General features: G+C 35.9%; 1 protein-coding gene across 1 annotated transcript in view; it reads left to right on the forward strand.

The window, feature by feature from the left end:
• The window catches only part of PLCE1 (phospholipase C, epsilon 1), a 130,856-nt gene that overhangs the window by 23,042 nt on the left and 84,862 nt on the right, over positions 1-22,952 (forward strand). The window contains exon 2 of the mRNA XM_009888695.1: positions 20,201-20,489. Coding sequence (XP_009886997.1) covers positions 20,201-20,489 — 289 coding nt within the window. The remainder of the gene's footprint in view (positions 1-20,200; positions 20,490-22,952) is intronic.

The following is a 22,952-nucleotide window of genomic DNA, read 5'->3' on the forward strand; positions in this document are numbered from 1 at the left end:
TTTCCAGTAAAACATTTGGCAGACCAGCTGAGGAAGAGTAGCTGGGTTTTGTAACTTGCAGTTGCGAGACATGTATAATGATAGGGGGATTTCTTTGAGGAGCTAATCAGCGCTGCAAACCTCAGCGTGGTTAGAAGTGTATTCAACATGTTTTCTGTGGGAGAGGTATTTTTAAATATGATATGATGTGTCTCTATCAAAGATTCTCAATTTTGACAGATGGTCTTCAACAGAGTTAATCAGTAGCTAGAAAACAGAAAGTGGAGTGTTATCTACCTACTACATTGTTCTATCTAGAAACACACTCATTATTGGGCATATAGTAGTCAAAGCAGAGACTGCAACTATCCCTCTCACTGATTACCCACACAGACTCTCCTTCCAGCATACTTTTTATGTTGCCCTTTTGCTCGAATGTCATTGTTTGATCCCTGTTTCCAAATAGTGTAATGAAACTGGTGTATGTGGAAGAGGTGCTTACCTCGTCTTTTCATGCTTGGGAATTCCATGTAAAGACTTCTGTCAGTATTGATACGATGAAAAGGAGTTGAATTCCAGACACAAATCATAATAGCAAAAAAGAGCTAAATTTTAGAATATCTGGTAGTTATGCTTTATCAAGCAAAAGTTCATTTTCCCTGACAACAACAGATAAGAAACTTCTTCTGGCTCCCAGCACTTGAGGAAATAAACCACAATTTGGTATTAGGGAATTTGGGTACTAAAGCAGGTGTCATAATGTCAAGGCAATACCAGAAGATCAGTGGTTAGAGATAGACAGACTATTTTTTCTAAAGAACAGTTCTCCACAGGTAGTTGTATGATCTTTCATTATTTTTAGTATAGGAAATATTCTGTAGAAAGATAGATACCACATATTCCAGAAGGCCTTATTCAACAAAAACATACTTGTGAAATTGTCTTTGCTTCTAGAACAGTGAGAAAACTGTATTGTAATGCCAGAGTTTACAGTACTTAAAACGGCTGTAACGTACTGATCTTTGGAGCGGTTAATGACAAGGTTTTGTGAATTTTTGAAAAATTGTTTTATAAACTCAGCTATTTCCTGCTATTTTTATATTACTTGCTAGATGACATGTTATATTTAATAATGATAGTCCTGATAAGTACTATTAGTACAATACCGTTAAAACATTTGTTACAGTTTTTTCAGAAATCATTGCATCTGTTTTCTGTGTATAGAAGTCACGAACAATGGTTTCTGCCATGTACTCCTTTTTTGTATTCGTTGGTCTGTTAGTTATTGTAAGAGGACACCGAAGGAAGCTATCAGTTTTTACTGAAAGTTGGATGCTTTATATGTTGTGTACTTTCCTGGTGTACTAGCATGCAACCGTAGTGTATCTTTTCATAGTTTTTCTTCTGTGTTAGTTTTTCCATAACTGTAAGGGAAGGTATTTTAAAGACAATAAGGGGTGAGGCATGTAATTTAAAATATGTTTTCAGAAGATATGCAGCTGTGACATTTACTGCACTGTTTCTGGTATTCAGTGGCATTCCTACTTTTACCTTTATCATCATTACCTTTGTCACACATTTCTTCTTTTTTTTTTTTTTTTATTCACTGACCTGTTATTCTCACCTATCGTTGTTCTTCAATTGGTGTTTGTCCACAGATGAAGTTATTCAAGAATAGTATTTGAGGGTAAACTAAATAGTAACAAGGCCCACTTCTGAGATAAAGTTACCCAGGTACGGATTTATTCAAGTTTATTTGAAGTGTGACCCACTTTAAGGGGTCTTTCTGAGGAGTCTAAGGCCATGAAGCCACAAAATACCCAGTGTGCTGTAGTACATCTAAGTTGGTTCCTTCATCTATACTTTATTCTAAAAGAAAATGGATTTATAAGACTGTTTCTTTCAGTTCCTGCACCAAGAAAAATTCTCTTTCATCCACTTTGTGTTCCTCTGCGACCGTTTTAAAGTCGTGTACAGTCACTCTTGGAATTTTTCGGTCTGCAAAAATTACATGTGAAACAGGCCTTTCCTTTCCAAATTGTGCCCCCTTGTGAAGAAATACAGTGGGTCAATAAAAAAGGACATCTGCAGTATTACAGCAGAGCAGTGTGCAGCAGCCTCAGCGGTATGCTTGGGAAGTGTTTCAAGAGGACAGTAATCAGAAATAATCTCCTTGGGTTTATATAATTTGGCTCAAAGTTTTTTTTCCTATTAATCTGTATATTTTCTGCAATAATGTAATTGTATTAGTAGCTTAGAGATGAGAAAACTAATGTGGGAATAATTATTTTGCTTTTACTTACAATGGGTTTACATCATGCCGGTGACATTAGTTTCTGTATTTATAAATTCATTTTAGAAATTACTTAATTGCTAACATTGTAAAATATTTTTCTGTAAATTCATACAATCCCAGGAGTCTAAGGCAGTGCTTTCGGATAAATTTAGCATTGCATCATTTCATTTGCAGTAATGTAAACACAAACTCCAGTATGTCAGCAAAATTGAATATTAAATATTTCAGATTTTATTATCTTTGTGTCTGTGGTTAAACTAAAATGCTTATGGAGTTTTTACAATGAACAGATTTCCACTGACTGTTGGAAAACTAGACTTGTAGGAGCTGCAGAGGTGAGGCAGCCCCATGTGAAATGCAGCGACGGGATTAAGATTTGGCAACATACTTCTTTTCTCTCCAGGCTCTTAGGCAGTCTCTGTAGACGAGAACAGACTGTCATCTTGCATTGCTGAAAGCTAACTTGCAGTTTCTGCTGGTGTCTGCTTGTTTCCATTTCTATACAATTTTGTCATTTTTTCCTACCAGTTGATACGATATGGATATGGTGAAACACAAGGGGAAAAGGTATGGTTCGTGTAATATAAAATCTAAAAAAAGTTTTTCTTACTACAGGAATAACAGTAAGGCTTTCCTTCTTCAGAAAAAAGAGTGTGGTGCTGCAGAAAATATATTCTTGCTATATTAAGCAGGATATTTCTTACTGGAACATGCTTCTTTTTCAGTCAGTACTTACCCTGCAGATGTAAACAATTAGTAAATTCTAAAAGTCTGTGTTGTTTCCTTTTTATTTAAATTAAGCATACTGCGTGTGAATGTTTACTATCTTATTGTGTTTAATTGACTGTAAAGCCACTTACAGAATTTTAGTACTTGAAGATACAAAACTTGGATGAACTTCTGTCTACTTGTTTGCTTATTATTGGGTTCTAACTCTATAAATAAAGTAATACAATGACAGGCTTTTCTTTTTCTTACTTTGTTGTTTTGATAAAATACTTAGAGACAGTTAATGAAGTTGGCGTTAAAACCCCCAATGAATACCTCACTGTTGATGTAAATGGATGAAGACAGATTGAATGTACAGCAAGGATTTATAGAAAATGCTTGCTATTTTTTAGTAAAGTATATTGAAATCATAAAGTGAGTATATAAGATTTGGTTTTTTGAACATTCAGTAAGAATATAAATGAAAGCAAATTCTGTACCTGTCACTTCACCCAGTGTAGTCAATAGAAAAATGTTCAGTCGAAATACAATCAGGATAACATTTGATTATTATGTATGTTTTTATAAACACTAAAAATATTGTTTTGTCCTACTCTCCTATCATATGCACTTGGAACTAAAATTACTGGCAGCTCACTATACACTAGTGATGATAGTGAGGGAAATGTTTCCTTTTCTCAAAACATATGTTATATTTTAAAATAGTTGAAAAAACTTGAAAATTGTGTAACATTCAAGTGTACTGGACTAGTCTTCCAGTAAAGTACTATGTTTCAGAAGTTTAAACTATGAACAGTGCTTTCGACTTGGCCCAAGCAATTTATTGTGTAGGTTGGTTAATGAGAAATCCAAGTATCTACTTGTAAAAATAACACAATAATCTTCTTTTTTGTACGTAAGCTTTGATGATTAGTAAGAGTAAGTTGTGATGGTTATACTTAGTGAACACAAACTCTGTATCTCTATGACAACTTGTCTTATTTTCACTTATATAGTGGGAGGTTTTCCTCTCTGAGCTTTTGTAGTTTAGAGTTGTAGCTTTACTATGTTAAAAGAAAATAGGCTGGGAGCATTATGACAAAGCTTTGACGTCTTTGGTAACGGGTCCAAATATCTAATTTTTTTCTTGTGCTGCTATAAAGTGATAAAACCAAAGGTAACTGAAGGTTGATACATTATGAATAATGTTAAAAGTCACGTATACTGTGGTAATGTCTGGCAGCATTAGACTCTGGGATTTATTTTCCAAGGAGACGAATAAATGTGTAGAAAGATAAAATTCCTGTTTTAAAGTGTGTACATAGTGATAAAAAAGGTGAGGTGTGGATTATACAGATATAACATATTATTAAATGACCATATTGATAAGTAGCATGTACATGAATTGGGACTCTTGCTGATGTGTTAGTAAGTCCAGAGGGGTAACACTCTGTGAAGAAAGCAAATATACAGGTAGCAAGTCAGGAGATAACAAATGAATGACTAGACTAAAATGTTAAATTATAGTCACATGTTTGTCAAGTATATAGTGAAGGTGCAGAGTTATCAAAACCATCTTAACTTAGTTTATGGAATAGTATTTTTTACTATCTTTATTCCTCCTTACTTCTCTATTAATTTTGATAGAGGCCGTGACACTTAAGAAGTGTCATTTTTGTATCAGTTATTTTAATAATACTAAACTAAACTTTCCATCTTAAATTTTGATAAGCAACTAAACTTCCAGCATTGTTTCATTTTCTGTTTTCATATGGTCTTTGATAGATAAATCTTCATACACAGGTTTCATTGTAAAAGAATGTATTAGTACAGTTTGTAGAGTAACTTTAGAATATAAAGACTCGATTTTAAAACAGATTTTAGTAGTACATGTCTTGAATGGAAATTACTTTTTCCCACCATATCGTTGCCCTTTTCTATGCTAGTATTATAATAGGTTTATATATTTTATGTAGATTTGGGGTTTGATGAGACCTCTGTTACTAAAAGCATATGAAAACTACCATGGGAACAGATTGCTGCTGATACGCCACAGAGAAAATGAGTCTGGAAATTATCTCTGCTTGTTTATTTTCTACTACAGTAAAGATACATTAGATCTCTATAACCTTTATAATGTACTTTTTTATGGGTTTTTTGTCCCTGATGCCACCTTAAGTTCTTATTGTAGCACTATTTGAACAAAAAAAGGCTTCCTGCTTATTCTCAGAATGATACTACTGTGACAAAAATTCCTTTTAAAGATCTTAGCTGTGTACTTGTCAAGTTTAGAGTATTTGAAACTTCAGTAGAATGTTATGCTACTACTAGAGTTTCATGGAAACATACAGTGCCTTCAAAGTTTTTCTGTCCTTCTATGATAATTATTTAAAATAAGAGAGCAAACAACCATTTTTGCTTGGGAATTAACTGAAACATCCACTACGCATTTTCCTCCCTCAAGTACACGAATACTTTATCACGTACGTGAAAACTTGGTGCAGTTAATTCAAAACAAATCTGTACCCAGCTGTCCCAAAGCTTTTGAAGTTATTTCTCACTAAGATGAAGCTGTTGAAAAAGTTTAAAAAATCCTAAATTGGGCATGTGTAATTATGGATAAATAAGTCAAAGTTTTTTCAAAACTGGTGTGATGGTATGAAAGAGAAGCTCATAATAGGAATCAAAGTTTTATCCTTCATTTTGAGAGGTTAAGCATATACATAGGTCACTTACACATGTAATCCAGCATAACATAACTGCAATTTATAAAAATGATTGCACTGAGCAGAGTGGCTATGAATTTTGGTAAGGAAGCTGTTATATACACAAAGTTTAGTTGAAGCTAACGCTAAAGCAAAATAAATCTCATGGATGACTAAACTGTAGTCCCTGGGTCTCTAACAATCCCCAGAGAATAAGGAAGGTTAATTTAAAATATTTTTGTTCTTCTGGTCTTAAGCCAGATGCCTTAAATTCTGAAAATCAAGCCTCAAGTGACATTCCACTCTAGTGGGAAAAGAAAGGAGAACATACACTCTGGTCCTGCAGAATCGTATTCACTTCATTAACAATTAAAAAGTGTAATGTAAATACTGAACTAATGCTCTGTCATTCCCACTCCCTTGTTCGGTCACTCTCTTTCTCGCTTGCTCTCTTGAAACAAGCATATTTACTTTAAAAAAATCATCTTTTAAATGGGATGAAGGATTTAGAGCTTTTGAAAATTGCAGAACATTAGATTATCTATTTTGTGCATTTCAGGCAAGTAGAATTGAACTGGAAATAGAATTAATGAATCATTGTCCCATGTTTAGATCTTGGAATTGGCTTCCAAAAGTCCATTTGGAGACAGAGAAATAAGCTCATCAATTTAAACGTAATCATAGTGCTACTATCATTTCATCTTTTTAGCAGATTTGAATGAAATTCAAAAACTCTTCCAGTAGCAATTACTTCGGTGAATACGGTTTTATTCTAGTATGCACTTGTCTTAATATAAGTATGGTTATCAGTGTTTATTGGGTATCCATCATCAAAGTTGTGTCATAAAATAAAAATAATATGTGAAAATTGAACGTACTGTGTTCTGCAGGACAGTTAGTTAGTTTAAGGCAGGACTTGAACACGCCAGCTGGAAACAAGAAAAAGAGGAAATTAGTTCTTTAGGTCACTGCATTGTGTATTAACCTGTTCACGCTATTTTCTTATCTTAAACTTTCCTAAACTTTAGATACTTTCTATAGATACAGCATGGTCTTCCTTAGCAGCTAATGACTAACAAAGATGAATAGTGTTGAAGGTACTACGTTACTGATTCAAGAGACCAACATCAGTAAAATTGTTTCACTTTAACATGCTGTATGATTGTGATTGCTTAGTTTTAGCCAAAAATTGTCTTCTAAAAATTTACAAGGTATCTTTTTTTTTTTTTTTTTTTTTTTTTAAGCATTGTCATTAAATGTTTGTTTTGAGCAGAGGTGAATGGAGAGTCACTTTTAATCAGTAAATTAAGATTAAATGTGTCATTTAAAAATGAAGTTCAGAGTATCAATATTCTGCTGTTACTTTGGGCAAGTAATGGTGCTTTTTCTATTTCTAGGTAATGAAAAAAAAAACCCTTAAAGTGGAAATGCCTCTTTATAGAACAAAGTTATTTTGTTTCATGAAATCATGTTCTTTAGCCTGACCTAAAAGTCTATTAAACAATTCAGTCATGAAAACTCTGAGAATTTCCTGGCCCCTAAGTACTATCCAAAATAATCTTATAATTATTCATGTGACCCTATGAACCCAACAGCTGAAGTACAAGCAAACAAATAGGCATGGATTCAGTGTCTACAAAATTAGAAAATGAGGACTAGATTTCCTGTGCTAAGGAAAACGGTCCAAGTTGCTCTTTTATTAGCTATATGTCATGGGTAGGATGCATAAATTATACAGCTGTAGTAATATGCTACTGATCTTTTACAACAATATCAATTGCAATTGGTTATAAATGAAAATATTTAGAGATGCAGACAAAGTTCTGTTGCACTCTGTTTATGTAATACTTACGTTTCTGACTGTAGATCTAAACTGTAGACTGTTTCTTGTAGGTTTGGAAAGGATATTTCAGTATTCTTTCAATATAAATCCACAACGTATAGTACAATAAAATCCCAATATGAGTCTTTGATACAAATAATAATAGCGATTGTATAAATACAAACACAGTTTTATTACATGTACTTTGTCTTTGAGCTTTGACACGTTTAGTCTAAGCTTGAGACCTTCATAAGCAATTCTAAGCAGTTCCTTTAGTTGCAGGGATGCAACGTCGCACTGTGTAAAACCTGAATTAGCCAGTGCTGTGAACTTTAGCCCCTACCATTGATTTTCTTTTGACTTTCAATGTGAGAGACAGAGGAATGGAATAGACTGTATGCTTTCTGAATCAGTGATGTAAGTATATGCATTAATATAATACTTTAAAACAACAGGTAAAGCCAGAGTTTTGCAGACATTATAGCTAACTTTGGCAAATAGATGAGATTGTACAAACAGGATGACAAACCAGACATTTAAGGGCTGGTGAGACATGGTCTTTAACAGCCATTATTTTTAGTTTTTGTGTTTGGTTCTTTGTTTTTAAGATGGTCTGGTTGACAGGAGGTATCTTGGTTTTTTTCTGTACTGTGGGTTACACCTCAAACTTACTGCCAATTTGTAGTTCGGAAATGGGTAACTAAGCTTATCTTTCAAAGTTGTTTAAATAATCAATTCTTGGGGGGGGCCGGTGGGGGGTGGAGTTATATTTAAATGTATGAGTTCTGTGGAAGCCTTTCCTCGAATGGGAAGATTACAGTACAAAACCATACAGATTTCTGCCTGTATCTGATGTCTGTGGGGTTTTTTGTTTCTTAGAGAAAATCTAGACTCACCGTCACTCCACATATAGGATAATAGTGGAAAAAAAATAAACATGAGAAGGGGGCTGTTGGGTTCCTCTGCATTGAATGCCTGGCATTCGCCTGTCTTGAATGAGCTTGTCACACCATCAGTGTGAAAAAGATGAATGTGATGCCTGTTTGAAACCTTTAATGACCTAATTAAAATAACTAATTTATATCTGCCTTTGAAGAAAGTAAGACTTAAAGGATGTATTAGAGTTTTCGGTGGCTTCTGTTAGTATTTCTTACTATTTTTTACTTGCGTTTGGAAAGCTTGGAGATCTGTTTTAATAGTAGCATCCCATTACAGTTTGATGTCCAAAGACCTACAATGAAAGGTGGAATTTACAATGAAGATGTTCATCTCTCTTGAGTTGAACTTATTCAATCATGGCACATTTAATATTCCAACTTCTAAGTGGTTTGGCTGTTAATTATTTTAGTCTGCTTTATGACACAGAGTTTTAATCCTAATTACTGTCTATTTTAGATAATGTACTTATCTCCAATAAAACTTCTATTCTCTATTGAAAAGTCAACCTGCCATTTTTTTGTTTTAAATACCTTTTTATAGCACAACTGAGAAGTTTTATATGAATGGAGTATCTTTGTTTTTCATCGGTTAGAGGTATCAATATGATTTTATGTGTGGTGCGTATACTTTTATGTTAAAAACTCAGTAGGCAATTTTGAAAGCTTGTATCTCAAGAAATTCCAATCCATGTGATCAGTTGTTCAAAGGCGTGACCCACATCAGACTAGTAAAACTATCGTCTTCTCAGTAAATAAAGATGTGCATTAGCTTAGCAATTATGTTTAGAATAACTAGTTACTTTTAGAATAAAGATGAAATAACAGCATATTGTTTGTAAGTGAATTTGTTGATAAAAGTTTGGAGGAAGTAAATAAGCAGTCATTTAGAAAATATAAAGAGAATACTGGATGCATGAAGAATTGACGAGTAGAACAATTAACGGATATTTAAGTCGGAATACTAAGTTGAAAAGTACTAGAAAAATATAAAAATTATGATTTAAACAGAAGTAGTTAGCAAGAGAACTTAGTAATCAAATAATTAATAACTATTACAAAAATATTTTTTCACATATACTTTTGTGCCAAGAGAAATATAAATAGCTGACCTGGCTGACCAGAAAGTGATATTTTTTGGGGGTTGGCCTTTTCTGGGTAAGATTACAGAAGTCTCTTTCACTGGCAAGGGCATTGTTTCACAGTGCTGAAAAGTGATGTGAAGAGCTCTTATGTTGTGTTTGGTGTCATCCTTTCATTTTCTCCTTAATCAAGTTGAAATTTCATGTACTTACGAACAATCTTTCAAATGACAGTTAATTATGTCTATTGTCAGCCTCTGTTTTATATTTGAAGATGATTTTTCTTGGTAGTTATTTGGATCTAAAGTGTGTTACCTGCCATGAGAAGTAACAAGCACTATTTTACTATTCCTTCTTCATTGAACTGATGATTCTTTAAGAGCAGGACTTTCTGGCGGTGGAGATGCTGTGGTAAATCTGTGACCCATTTATATCACACTGCTTTTTCTGTCTTCTAAATCTGTGAAGTCCATCTTTAATTCAGTAATGGCTTTAAAAATAATGAGTACTGTTATCTTCCAGCAATGGAAAAATAGTAAGTAATAGCAACCAAGTTTTATCAAAAGTGAAAACTGACAACTTGTTGGAAGTTTGGGCTAGCTATTACCATTTCTGGTCATAAGTAGGTCCAACTCTCAAATATATATATTTTTTAAAAACTGTATCATCATTTTCTTATGATCATGAATGAAGAGATTTCCCTACTGAAGATGTTGATCATGTACTAGAACTGAATGGGGATTGCTGATATTTTTTCTGAGGAATGTTGAGTTATGTTTAAGGAGTGCCTCTGCAAGATGGTTTGATCCTTATTAAATTAAGTTCTGCTTCTTGAAATGATCTCATCCTTAACAGGATGCAATTCATAAGAAATATTGGCTGGTGAGGTAATGCACATTCTGTAATTGCAATTGAAGCTGTAGAAAGTTCACAGAGCATCAGTTAATGAGTATTAATATTTGGGCACATCTGTGCTTGTTCACGCTTTTGGCAACCGTCCAGCTGCCATTGATACTGCTCCTGTGTTACCAGGGTGAACTCATCTGTTTTCCTGTGTGTCCTCTGCTGCTCTGTGCCATGTTGCCCAGTTACAACTTACTCTGTGAAATTCAGTACACAGCAAAAATTGGTGTTGAGTAAGTGAGCATTATGGCTCTGTAGCATGGTACTCTGTCTTGTGCTCTGTCCTGGCACTGTAAAGATCCACATCTTCCTAATCATTGAAGAGAGAGCGAAAGTTTGAAAAGGCTTTGAGAACAGGCATTGCAACAAGGGTGTTGATGAGGCAATTGCTGGGAGGGTGACCAAAGGGGACAAGTCACTGCAGTGTTCTATCTAAATTGTTAGAACCTGAAGCTCATTTACAGAAAAGCAAAGGAAAACATCTGGGCCTCCCACAGTGACTGTAACACTAGACGTTATTAGAAAAGCCATGAGCAAATTAGAGTTTGTCCCGAGTATGCTGGAACAAGCATTAACTCCTGTGATGAAGAGGTGCCTGGAAACTACTATTCCTTTCCTGTGATGTGTTCTTTCCTTCGAATGTGTTGGGGCACTGGACAGAGTCTGCTGTGTGCACCTCACTTGCCAGTCATACACACCCTGCCGCGGGGAGGGCAGCTTCCTTTGGATTCAGTAGATTTATTCCTGTTGTAAGGAGAAAGTGAGAGTGTATGCTTGACTGTATCTTGGCATTGTGACCCCCATCCCCCCAGTTTCTGGGCAGTGAGGGCATAACATACAGTGTTTGCTTTTACTCGCTGCCTGTAATTGCAAATTATGCAAGCAGAGATCTTTTTTTTTTTAAATCAGTCTTTTTAAATACATTGAAAAAAATGCAGACGATGCAATCCCTCCCCCCACCCCCTTACTTCATTTTACTGTATTTCTTTCCTTTCCTCTTTTACCTACTCCCGTTGACTGCATTCAAAGCATCCTCAATGCAATGACACTTAAGTTCTTTCTACCTCAGCTTCCTGCTCAGAAATCTTCCCCTTTGTCTGTTCTGATGCTTCCGTGCTGGTCTGCTGCTGTGGTAATCAAACCTTTCCATTTTTTGCATTCTTAAAGTAGTTCCTGGTTTTCTTTGTAGTGTCTGAGGCAAAAGGCGAACATCACCAGTGAACCATAGCACCCTGAACGTGCCTGAACCACCCTATAGTAAATAGTGCATTTGTGGAGTACTGGGCAAAATTGTAGCGTTATTGGTTACTGTGTGAGTATTTTGAGCCAGGTTTTCTCCCTGCCCTCCTCCAAGATAACAGTATTCCTAGGATGTTACGAGGTACACTTGAGATTGTACCAGGGCACCGTATTCTCCTGCTTTCTAGGTATTTTTTCAAATAGAAAACAGCATTTCAGCAGTCTAAGGATATTTTAAGGAATTTTTCCATGATGAAAATTAGCATCTCGGCAGTCGAGATACTCGGTTTAAGCACCGTGTGAAAATACATTGAGAGAGCAACATATGAGCAAATTAAGATGTAGAGAACACTGTTAACCCCTGATGTTCTGAACAGTCTTTGCAGAATTGCATATATTTCACTGGAAATACGTGTTTATAGCTCCAGCTTTCTTGCTGATGAGTTGCTACTGCAGCTCTGAGATTACCAGATCTCCCGAGGCTATTCTTTGTCATCCTGCCATGCTGTAGCGGATGGTGACCATGTCACACTATGCCAAAATCATTCTTTACTGCTGTTTCTTGAACACAAATGCAAACCTGCATGAAATGGCTGTGTTTCAGCAAAAGTTCCTTCAGGTGATGACAGTTCTTTTTCTCCTGTTGGCAAGGCTGCGGGCAGGCTAGATGGCAAGTGCCATTGCTGAATCTGCTATCAGTTCTGCTTTGCTGGGCAGTCATTGGCTTGCAGAGCCGGCTGAAGGGTGACATTCAAATACATCTCCAAAAAGCACTGAGTATGAAGAAGGGCACCATGATATGTAACCCTTTATTTTATTTTATTCTTAATCTGGGATGGTTGTTAATACTTTAAAAATGTTGCCTGTTAGCCAAAAAAGATGCTGGGAGAGGATTCGTGGGAATTTTTGAGTTTGACCCCAACTTGCAAAACTGCAGTTGCTTCCAGATAGCTGTTTCCATATTTGCCACAGTGTACCTAGGGAGAAACTCTGCTGTAGAGTGACACAACAAACAAGAAATCAGAGAAGCTTGGGATAGGTAGTGAACCTAACGCAAATTTGAGTGGCAGTACAATTTACTAAAGCTTGTGGATGAGTATTTGTCATCATCTACTGCATCTTGAATAGTAAGTTAGGAATGGAATTTAATTGACCACAGATTTTATCCCTTGCCCTGCTTGTCTTGTAAAATACCAAAGCTTAGTACGACATGTAGCCAGAAATTTGATCAGCTGTTCTGGTGTGTGCTTATTTGGTCAGAGGCTGATAAGTGACACTAAGAAGATTGTTTTCTAACAGTCTAAATGTCTAGCTTTTGTACTCCAAACACTGAAAAATACTTACAAAAAAGCTCAAATTACTTCAGTGTCTCAAAAGTGTTTCTGAAGGCCTCACCTATTTGATTGCTAACGTGAACAAGACATGTCGGTGAACAGACCTAAGAAAGAGTCCTGTTAGAGTGGACCTTTCTGCTGTTTACAGCATCATCTCTGTCTAACACAGTAACATCCTTTAGCTTTGAACAACCTCCACAACTGTGTGAGATACGGAGCTCTGGCCTGTGTCTCTTGAGAATCTTAAGTATATGATAGAAAGACAGACAGGAATATACACTATTGTAGACATACCAGAAAATGCTTTCAGCGTTTAATGGATTTCAGTTCTAATCATTGACACATAATCACGAATTGTTACAACAGATTAATGTTTTAGAAAGTCCATCAATTAAAGATTTCCTTTTTCCTGAAAATCAGGACAGTATATATACTAAACTTGTGGCACCCCATTCTTTTTCTTCTGTGAAAGTCATGTAGGGATGGTCAGTCTTTGATCTTTTTGAGTGCAGAACATTTGCAGTGATACACATTTGAACCCAGTACTGGAACTCTTGGAATCCATACTTAATACATAATAACATGAAACTTCTGTCCTGAAGCAGATTAACTTTCCTGAAATAGACAGATAGTCTGAAATTGTCTATGGTAAATTTATCAATTTGCTTTAAAAAAAGAAAAAAATTGTTTGTATATATTTGCAATTTTGCAAAAGATTTGACTTTTTGTGGGGGAAGTTTGAGTCATAATGAAGTTGCATACAGATGTTTGTTAACTTGCGGTTCAGTATTAATTTTTTTTTCTTTTAGGCATGTCTTTCATCTACACTTTCTTGCAATTTAATTAAAACATTTTTCAAAATGTTAATTGGTGACTTTAACAGTAACTATAGAAAATACGATGCAACCATTTTGCTGCAGCTTTTCAAGTTTTCTTTTATTAAAAGGGTTTTTTTCCTTTGACATTGCAAGCATCCATCCATCCAGAATCTGACTTCTTGTTGTCTTCTTAACCAAATTTTGTAGTGAATTTCTCTGCAGAGATGCCTGAGGTTTATGAGAGCACAGAGAGGAAGTTGATGAAGGAAGCGCTCTAACTAGATTCTGTAGTGCTGTAGGCAGTAAGCATTAACAAGCAAGTAAGCCTTCTCAGAAACGGGATCTCTGGCAAACACAGTGCTGAGAAATGGGTAATTTGTTTGGAGCTAGCTTAGGTCAGAAGGCTGCAGTGCTTTTCCAGAGCTGGGCTTCAGAGCACTGTACAAGTGTCTTTGTACCTGTAATGTTTACTCAGAAAAGATAACTGTAAATGAAAAGTGGAGAATTGACTGTACAAAATGGTGTGATTCACTTCTGGTTTTGCACAGCAGGTGGTTTTAAATATGAGCTAGATTAAAACCACGGTCAGTAATTAATTCTGTATTGGCTTAGAAATCTGTATGAGTTCACATGCCCTGACTTTAAATCCTAGATCAGTGGCAGACCTTTTTTCTTAGATTGGTCTGATTTTCAGCAGTTCTGCAGATCCCAAGTGACAGTTGTTTGTTCCAACATCCTTGAAAATTAAGTGGTTAGCAACTTAGCATTGTTCGGAGAGTAATTAAGTGACTGGCTCTCTCACAGTGAACTAGATAAAGGGATAAATGTTAAAAATAATTATGTCCAAAATGGCTTTCGCATTTGTAGCAAAAAGAAATGTTCCTTGGACTATGGCCTTGCTCCTGTTTAAACAGAATAATGTTGGGTGGTATCTTGAGATTAATTAGATGAACGATTTTTCAGGTGAGAATGTTGGGAAAAGTAATTATTAATAGAAATTTCATAGGAAATTTGTTTATTTCCACTTTTAAAATAATAGCATTTTTTTTCAAAAGGTGGTAATAGTAAGGAGTATTAGGAAAATATTCTTTCATTTTTGTTTAAAAAAGATCCCAACCCCACAACATCCTTAGAAGAAACTGGCCAGTGGCACTTGCTGGTTCTAGGTAGGCAACATCTTTACAAAAAAGCATTTCTTAATCTATTCTGCATTTGTCCTTTAGCAGTGATCTTGAAACCTCATGGGCTAAGCAGTGTGGGTATGGTCACAACCTGAATGAGATAAATCTGAGAAAACCCAAGATCCTTCAGAAAAATGATGTGACTAGCAGCTATTTTTAAATTTTATTAAATAAATGCTCTGAAATGTGATGCTGGAGTGTCATTTTGGAAGACATAAAACTGAAGTATTGACTAACTGTGCATTAATGCCTGATTCTTTTGTTCTGAGCAAATTCTTATTCTGGTGTGTTGCTTCTTCCAGCCCCTCTTCCCATCCACCCAAGTTCACTGTACATGTTCCTTTGTTTCAGCCCAAAGTGCTTTTTTAGTAGCAGACTGCTGTGTATTCCATGCTATAGATATTCAAATTACACTGTTGTGGAATAAATACGTGTACAAGTCATTGGAATGGTCCTTGGTCATGACTTCCAAGAGATCACCGCTAGCTTCATTTGGTCAACATTAATGGGAGTTTTCTTCTGAAAAACATGCAGTGCCAAAATGAAAAATTACCATCACAATTTACTCATTTTAATGAAAATTTTCTTGGAACGGAACAGATTTGGAAAGAGCAGCATTTTCTGTGATGTTATAAATGTGTTTAGGCTTGTATGTTCTGTAAAACCTTTGTGTTTTCAAAGGAGATATTTAAGTGATCTTCAAGACGTACTGTCCTGAGAGTTATTACTTGTTAAAATACCATTTGGGTTTACAGGCTGTCCTGGTTTAAAGCAATTTAAAATTGCTTTAAAAACGTGCAACAAATGAAGGCTTGTGTCGCATGAATGCTGTGCATGGGCTGTCAGCAGCCCTCCATAATAGAAATGCTCTGTAGGTAACAGCCAGGAAATCAGACTGGGGCGCATAGTACCAACCAAGCATGTGTGTATATATATACACACTTCGTACGTTGCAGTATTTCATTTTGATCATTCAGGACATATCGATGGAGGTTTATAGAAAGAGTTTGGACAGATGCCGGTCAGAAACAATGCAGTGAATTATAGACCCCATTAGGGTTTATTTTCTGTTAATTTTGTAGCATAGTAGCAATAAGCATAACTTTTTGTGGCTATTCTTTACAATGAACTTTTTAGGTACACATATTCTTTATTATTATAATAAAGTTAGAGAAGTTAAGGCTGCTTCCTAATAACATAAATCTTTGGTCTGTTCTTAATTACAATTTCTGGATTTCATATGCACCAAGCAGCTGCTAGATGTTTGGCAAAATGATAACACGCTAAGCTAAATACCTGGGGCAGAAAAAATATGAAAAGAGAAACAAATAAAAGATTAGAGTAAACAGGAAGAGATGCGTTTAAGTAAAAAATCAGAACAGTTATTTTTATGAACTGCTATATACAATAATTCCAGCACAGCAGCACCCATGAACTCCAGCTTCATTTTGGGGGAATAGCTGTCATAAACTGTAGGGCTAAGAATGGCTATGATGTTAAGGTTTCTGCCACTTTTGCATAGTAAACCTACAGTAATGTGTGTGGAGAAAAGGACATAATGCAATTTGCAACTGATGATGATTAAACAGAAGAAAAGATTGTAAGAGAAAAATGCAGAATAATTCCAAGGCCAGCACGAGTTACTTGTTCTTATAGTTATTTTTAAAGAATATCTTAAGAAAATATGTCTGTTGTCACTGTAAGAACGTTTTATTGCCTGAAGGTTATCAATAAGTTAACTTGTGGATACCATTTTAAGTTACTAGAAGCAAAACTAGAGTTTTTTAAAGTAAATTTTTGATGATTTATTGTATACATTACTAAGAGCAAAAAACCTATTTTGTTTCCATTTATTTTCCAAATATGGACTTGGTTATAAAACTACAAGGATGGAATTCTGCCTGAATTTAATCTTTATTTTAATGCTGATTTTCATTTTTGAGTTGAAGGACACGTTTTTCATTAATATTCTGCAAAATTTTGTGTTGCAAGGAATTTTTATTTTCTTTTCACTTACCATTAAAATCTCTTTAAAAAAGAGAAGAAAGTAAATCTATCAAAGCCATAGTGTACTTTCATTGGAATACCAGTGTGTTTAGTATATGGAGTTACTTGTTTCAGCTCATTTGTTATTTTAGAAGTAGAGGACGGGGAAGAAAAAGTATTAGAATGTATGCTTTTATTGTCTAAAGTAAATCTTGAGGTACTATAATTGCATATGTATTTTACCATTTACATGTGTGCTCATTACAGTGGTATAGATAAGAACATTCACCCTAAACTCCTTGTAAGTGTCAGTACTTTGCACTACTTAAAAGAAATCTGAAGTACGTTTAATATTGCAACGCTTTTAGATCCAGATGTTGTCCTCGGTTTCTTGTGAATTATTGCTCGATAATTAGTATGAGAGATACCATGGCATCAGACTGCAGATAGCTTTGAAATCTTTAATTTGATATGGAAGGCAAAAGTGAATCAGGAGCGATATACCCATGTGAATCATTGTTTTTTGTACTGTTAGGTCTCAGTTTAGCACTGCATTTTACTCTTTCTGGTTCACATTCATTTTTAATTACAGTAATCATTCTTTGGTAGATCAATAGAACTACATCTGCCAGGATGAACTGTAAGCCCTGGTTTGGAATCAACTTTTTTTGTCTCCCAGGCAAGATTAAGTTTCCCCAGCTGTCTGGTGTAGTCTCACTGAAAGGTGATTTTCCCTATCAGTTACCTGAGGGATATGTTGCTATTCTGATTGTTTCAGTTCTTTTCAGTGGCCAGTAAGTATACACATTGTAAGTCTGTATTTTTTTGTAACCTCATCTGTGTGCAGCAGAAGTAACGCATTCAGAGCTTTAACACATCAAAACAAACAGTATTTGAAAATGTTATATGAAGCGCAGAGTCTTTGGAGACAGCTAGTGCCCTGAAGTCTACTTTATACAAAAGAGATTAACACCATTATTCCATGTATAATCTCCCCGGCAAAACACTGTCGCCTATTTCTGTCAACAAATGGTTTCTTTGCTTTGGCAGTTGCAAGAAATTTTAGTTGTGTAGGCAACAGAACATGCCTTTATAAGTTGCAGAACCCAATTTTAAAAATATTTGGGAAGGTAACTGCAGTTTTGAGAAGTTAAATTATTTTCATTAACTAAATATTGTTTTAAAACAAGCTAAAAAGACTAATTATGTCTGCTACATGTGACACACTCATAATCTGTGCGTAAGGCGAATTCACTATTTTACAGTACGCCTTTTGGAAAGGTGTGTCATACGCACATCCCACTGTCCCTTGCAGACACGTACCTGATTAAAATGTCTCCAGATAACATGCTCTCTAAGAGGGCATTTTCTTTCTGAATAAAGGTGGAGATAAGCAGTGTTCTTACTGAGCGTCTCAGAGTCCAAAAAGCTGTTGTGTAACAAAGAAAAGAAGATGAAGAGGCTTAATATTTCTAGAAGCCTCAGACCAAATAAATTTTCGGGGCGGGGGGAGATACCACAGCATTTCACTGTGTAATGAATCACAGAAGCCATATTTCTGATGGAATTGAGTTATAAAAGTCAGAGTCAACATGTGAAAGATTTTTTTAAATTATTTTATGTTACTAAATATGTCAGTGCTCTTTTTCAAATTATTGAATTACATTACTAACTAATAAATTATTGTATTTTGAATAAAATGTACTGTTTTCCCCAATAAATTGTTAATACAAAAATTAAAGTTACGATAAGAAATACATACTTTAAGAAATACTGCATTGTATTTGATTTTCTGGTTTATGGCAAAAATGACTAAGTAAAAAACCTGCCAAATTTTGAATTTAGTAGCTGAATCAAAGCTCCTGCTATTCTCCATTTCTTTACCAGGGTGAAAGAATTACGTCATTGTTCACAGCTTCTGTTTGTAGAGGGTCAGATACCTTGTGGGAGCAGGGCATTTGAACCCTCTTCGCTTACATGGCAGGGTAAATGCAGGTGTTAGGGCAGAAGTGGAGGTGTGTGCAGATCCCCGTGCTGGGAGCCGCTTCCCTGCTTGGTGACATGGCTGGGCACGTGTGTGTGGAGTGCTGAGGGTACCGGTGCGCCACAGACATGTGATGTGCACCAACTGTGCAAACAGTTTCTTATCATTTGACTGAGCGCACGTGTGCTTGCGTGGAAAGACTGGATGTGATTTCTGCCGTGTTGATGCATAGCCGTATTTTGTTAATGTGTGGGGAAGGCTAGCAACAAGAAGGAAGCCATTAATCACAAAAAATTAAGCCATCAGCTTATGTCTTGGGCACATCTAAGGACTGATGGGGAACAACCCCATGAAAATTATCTCAGCACCTGTCCTGCTAACAGTTATAATGACCTTTCCATATGTTAATTTTTAGTTTGGTAGGTTGCGCTTTATAATTACAAAGCACAGATTATTGAAACAAATTATTAATGTTAATCAGTAAGTCAGCATACAAGAATGCAAAGAATCAAGTCTCTCCTTGTATACTAAATGAAAAGATTTCTTCCAGATTCTTGCTTTGATCATTAGACTCTTTTAAATAAGCAAACATTACTTAGTTGCTAAGCCACAGACTGAAGTTCATTAGTGTGTTAGCACAAATATTGGAAAAAGAGTACTAAACCAATATTAGATAGAGGACCTGTGTGTAGGCTGGAAGTAATGCAATGAACGTGACACCAGAACATTTTGAAAGATTGCTCACAGTGATTAAAACCGTTTCTGTTTGCAAAAACCCGCCCCACTCAGCAAGAAAAAGTGCAAAGCCTGCATAGATCTGCTTTTCTGCTACTGATATCTGTAAGACTTTACTGAAAGTATAATAGGTTTAATAATTTTGTGTATGTTCTTTATTTTAAATGTTGCCCAGATGTATTGATGTGGCATTTTTTTGTCTAATGGTGGTGCTTAGGACTGGTTTTCATTAGAATGCTTGTAACCATAGATCGAAAACCAGAATACCATCTTATTTAAATAGCTGGTTTGGGAACCCAACTCAAAATCTTCACAAATCAGGTTTGGATTTATAGATATTTCAGGTTTAATGCATAAATGCAGTATTTTAACTCTGCCTTTTGCTGAGACTGTTGAGCTTTACAAGAAATCATGCTACTTTGGAATTTTTTGATGTTCAGTTTATTATCTTAAGTAAATGAACTAACAGTTCCTGCTTTTGCATTCTTCACAGATTTTCAATACAGTGAGAGAAGAAGAAGGAGCAGAAGATATTTTTGAATATTTTCCTCATCTTCTGAGAAAGATCCCAATATTTGATACAGACTGTATATGCAAAGGTGATGGTTTTTGTGTAAAACCATGTGTAACAGGTGCTTACTGTCAATATCGTGCCACTTCACAGAGGACTGCACTCTCTAACTATATAACTGGTGCTTTACTAGAAGCAACTACATCATTAGGAGCAAGAAGTGGTCTTTTAAATATCTTCGGAGGATCAACTGGAAGAACAATGCTTAAAGGTAATGAAGATTTAATTTTTTGAACCTTGTCCACTTTAAGTATAGAGTGTATTGCAAAATATATAATACTATATAATACTCTGTAGTTTATATACTCATATATGAAGTTAACAAATAAAGAATATTTTCATGTTTTCAAACATTTTTCTTTGCAATCATTATGTGTCATAATGACTAGCTATGTTAGTTTAATAAAGTAAAAATGCATGCAAAACTGAAAAAATTCTTATTACAAAACGGACACCTTCTCAGGTTTTTTTTCTGTTTAGAAACATTCCTGTCTGCATCTGAAGTTAATGCCTAAGTCATTGTTAAGGTGTTCCTTTGTGTAGTATTTCTCGTTTACCAAGCACTTCTGCTTATGGGCTGACTTGGTTCAGGACTTGAGAAAGAAATATAGACTCTACTTGGTTATTATTGTTGTTATACAGCTAGCTGACAGCATAGCAGTGTGGTGAGTATGTACAATTCATTACTGATTTATTGTTAGTCTTCTCCTGGATCCATCATCTTTCTAGTATTGGATCATTTCAAATAACATGGGTATTGTCTATGTGGAAAATGCCTATTGGAGTATGGATGTTACATACTAACTTTCCATGCTGATCACCTTCATATGCAATAAGAATACCATTATGTGATTTAGTTTGATGACTTTGGGAATTGAAACAGGACAAAGGTGTTCTTGGTAGAAATTCATTGTATTAAAGCAGGAGTTTGTACAGAATAGTAATTGCATTTTAAAATAATTTTTAATTAACGCCTAGAATGCTTCACATGCCCTCATCGTCTGTGGGAGACAGACGTATGTACAGTACGGTGTCCTATTTTGGTGGGGTTTTTCCTTTTTATTTTGTTTGGTTTTTATTTGTTCTGGAGAGATGAGTGTTTTAGTAAAATAAACGCATACATTCCTGTGACGGGTCTGGAAAGCAATGTTGAAAGAGCTGAGTGGTGTACTTGGTGGCGCAGTGTGGTGGACCTTCTTCCTACAGAGTGGGAGAAGAGAGCACAGGCTTTTGATGCCCCAGACCTGATGAGACTCTAAGGATGCTCCATCCCCTGAGTACAAATGTCAGCCTCCCATGGGGCATGTTGCTGCAGTGCCCGAAAAGCCCAGACTGTCACCATAGAGCTGCAGGCTCCATCTGAGTTCTGAAACTGGAAGCCGTAGCAGTAATTAGCTGAGGCTCACTGGCATGCTAATATGGCTGTATCATTTTTGTGGAGCCTGAGCTAGTGACTGCACGTGTGTGCTCTGTGTACCAGCACACTTTGCACTAGTTGGGGGATCTCTGCGGTACCTGTATTGTGTGGTGTATGCGTCTGTTGTCAAAGTATAATATTAATTCACTACTTCCCATCAGCAGGCAGATGTTTAGCTGTTTCCAGGAAGGCAGGGCTTCATCACACATAAAGGTTGCTGGGGAAGACAAATGCCATAACTCCAAATGTACGTCCTTTCTCCTCTTTCCCCCAGCTTTTATCACTGAGCACGATGTCATATAGTATGCAATATCCCTTTGGTCAGCTGGGGTTGGCTGTCCTGTCTGTGTCCCCTCCCAACTTCTGTGCGCCCCAGCCTACTCGCTGGCAGGGCAGCATGAGAAACTGAAAAGGCCTGATGCTGTGTAAGCACTGTCCAGCAATTACTAAAACATCCCTGAGTTATCAACACGGTTTTGGTCACTAATCCAAAACATAGCACCATGTGAGCTACTATGAAGAAAATTAACTCTGACCCAGCCAAAACTGGTACAATAGTGAAGGTGATGTTTCCATCAGCACTTGCTGTTTGTAGACCTCCAGAAACAGTTCAAAGTGTTGTGGATTTCATCATTTCTAGCAACCTTTCTCAGACAAGACAGCAGTATATCTAAGTTCAGAATATCACGTTGCAGAGAGACCAGGGAGATGAAAATAAATATTTGCTTTGACAGTCAGAGGTTGTGAGTGCCCATGTAATAACTTCAGTGCCGTGCACTGCTCTGAATTGGTATCAGCAACAGGAAATTAGCGTTACATATTTTAGGTTAGGTTTCTTCATGTTGCTCAACCTGTTGAAGAATGGAGGGAGGACACCTCTGATTTTGTTTCCACTGTTTTGATCAAGAATAGCAAATGTTTCTTATGACTGTGTTTCACAAGCTGTGACAGGACACGTTTTCAAGCGTTGGATTGCTTCCACAAAAACTTTAAGTGTAGGTTCTCAGGTCTTTGTATTTAATTTATTTTTTAATTTCTGTATTAGAACACATCTTACAGTTTTCCTTTAAAATTGTACTTGAAAAAAGGCTTTGCAACGTGGGAAGACATCATAGTACAATCTAAGGTCCAAGCATAAAGGTCCTGATGGAAGTGGAGGAGAGCACAGATGTGATGAAAAAAGGAAATTATAGATGTCTGGTTTGTGCAGGGTGGTGCAGTGTAGAGACACTTGACCTGTTGCTGACTCATTCAGAC

The sequence above is a fragment of the Charadrius vociferus genome, unplaced genomic scaffold, assembly GCF_000708025.1.
Source record: "Charadrius vociferus isolate BGI_N301 unplaced genomic scaffold, ASM70802v2 scaffold436, whole genome shotgun sequence".
NCBI lineage: Eukaryota > Metazoa > Chordata > Aves > Charadriiformes > Charadriidae > Charadrius > Charadrius vociferus.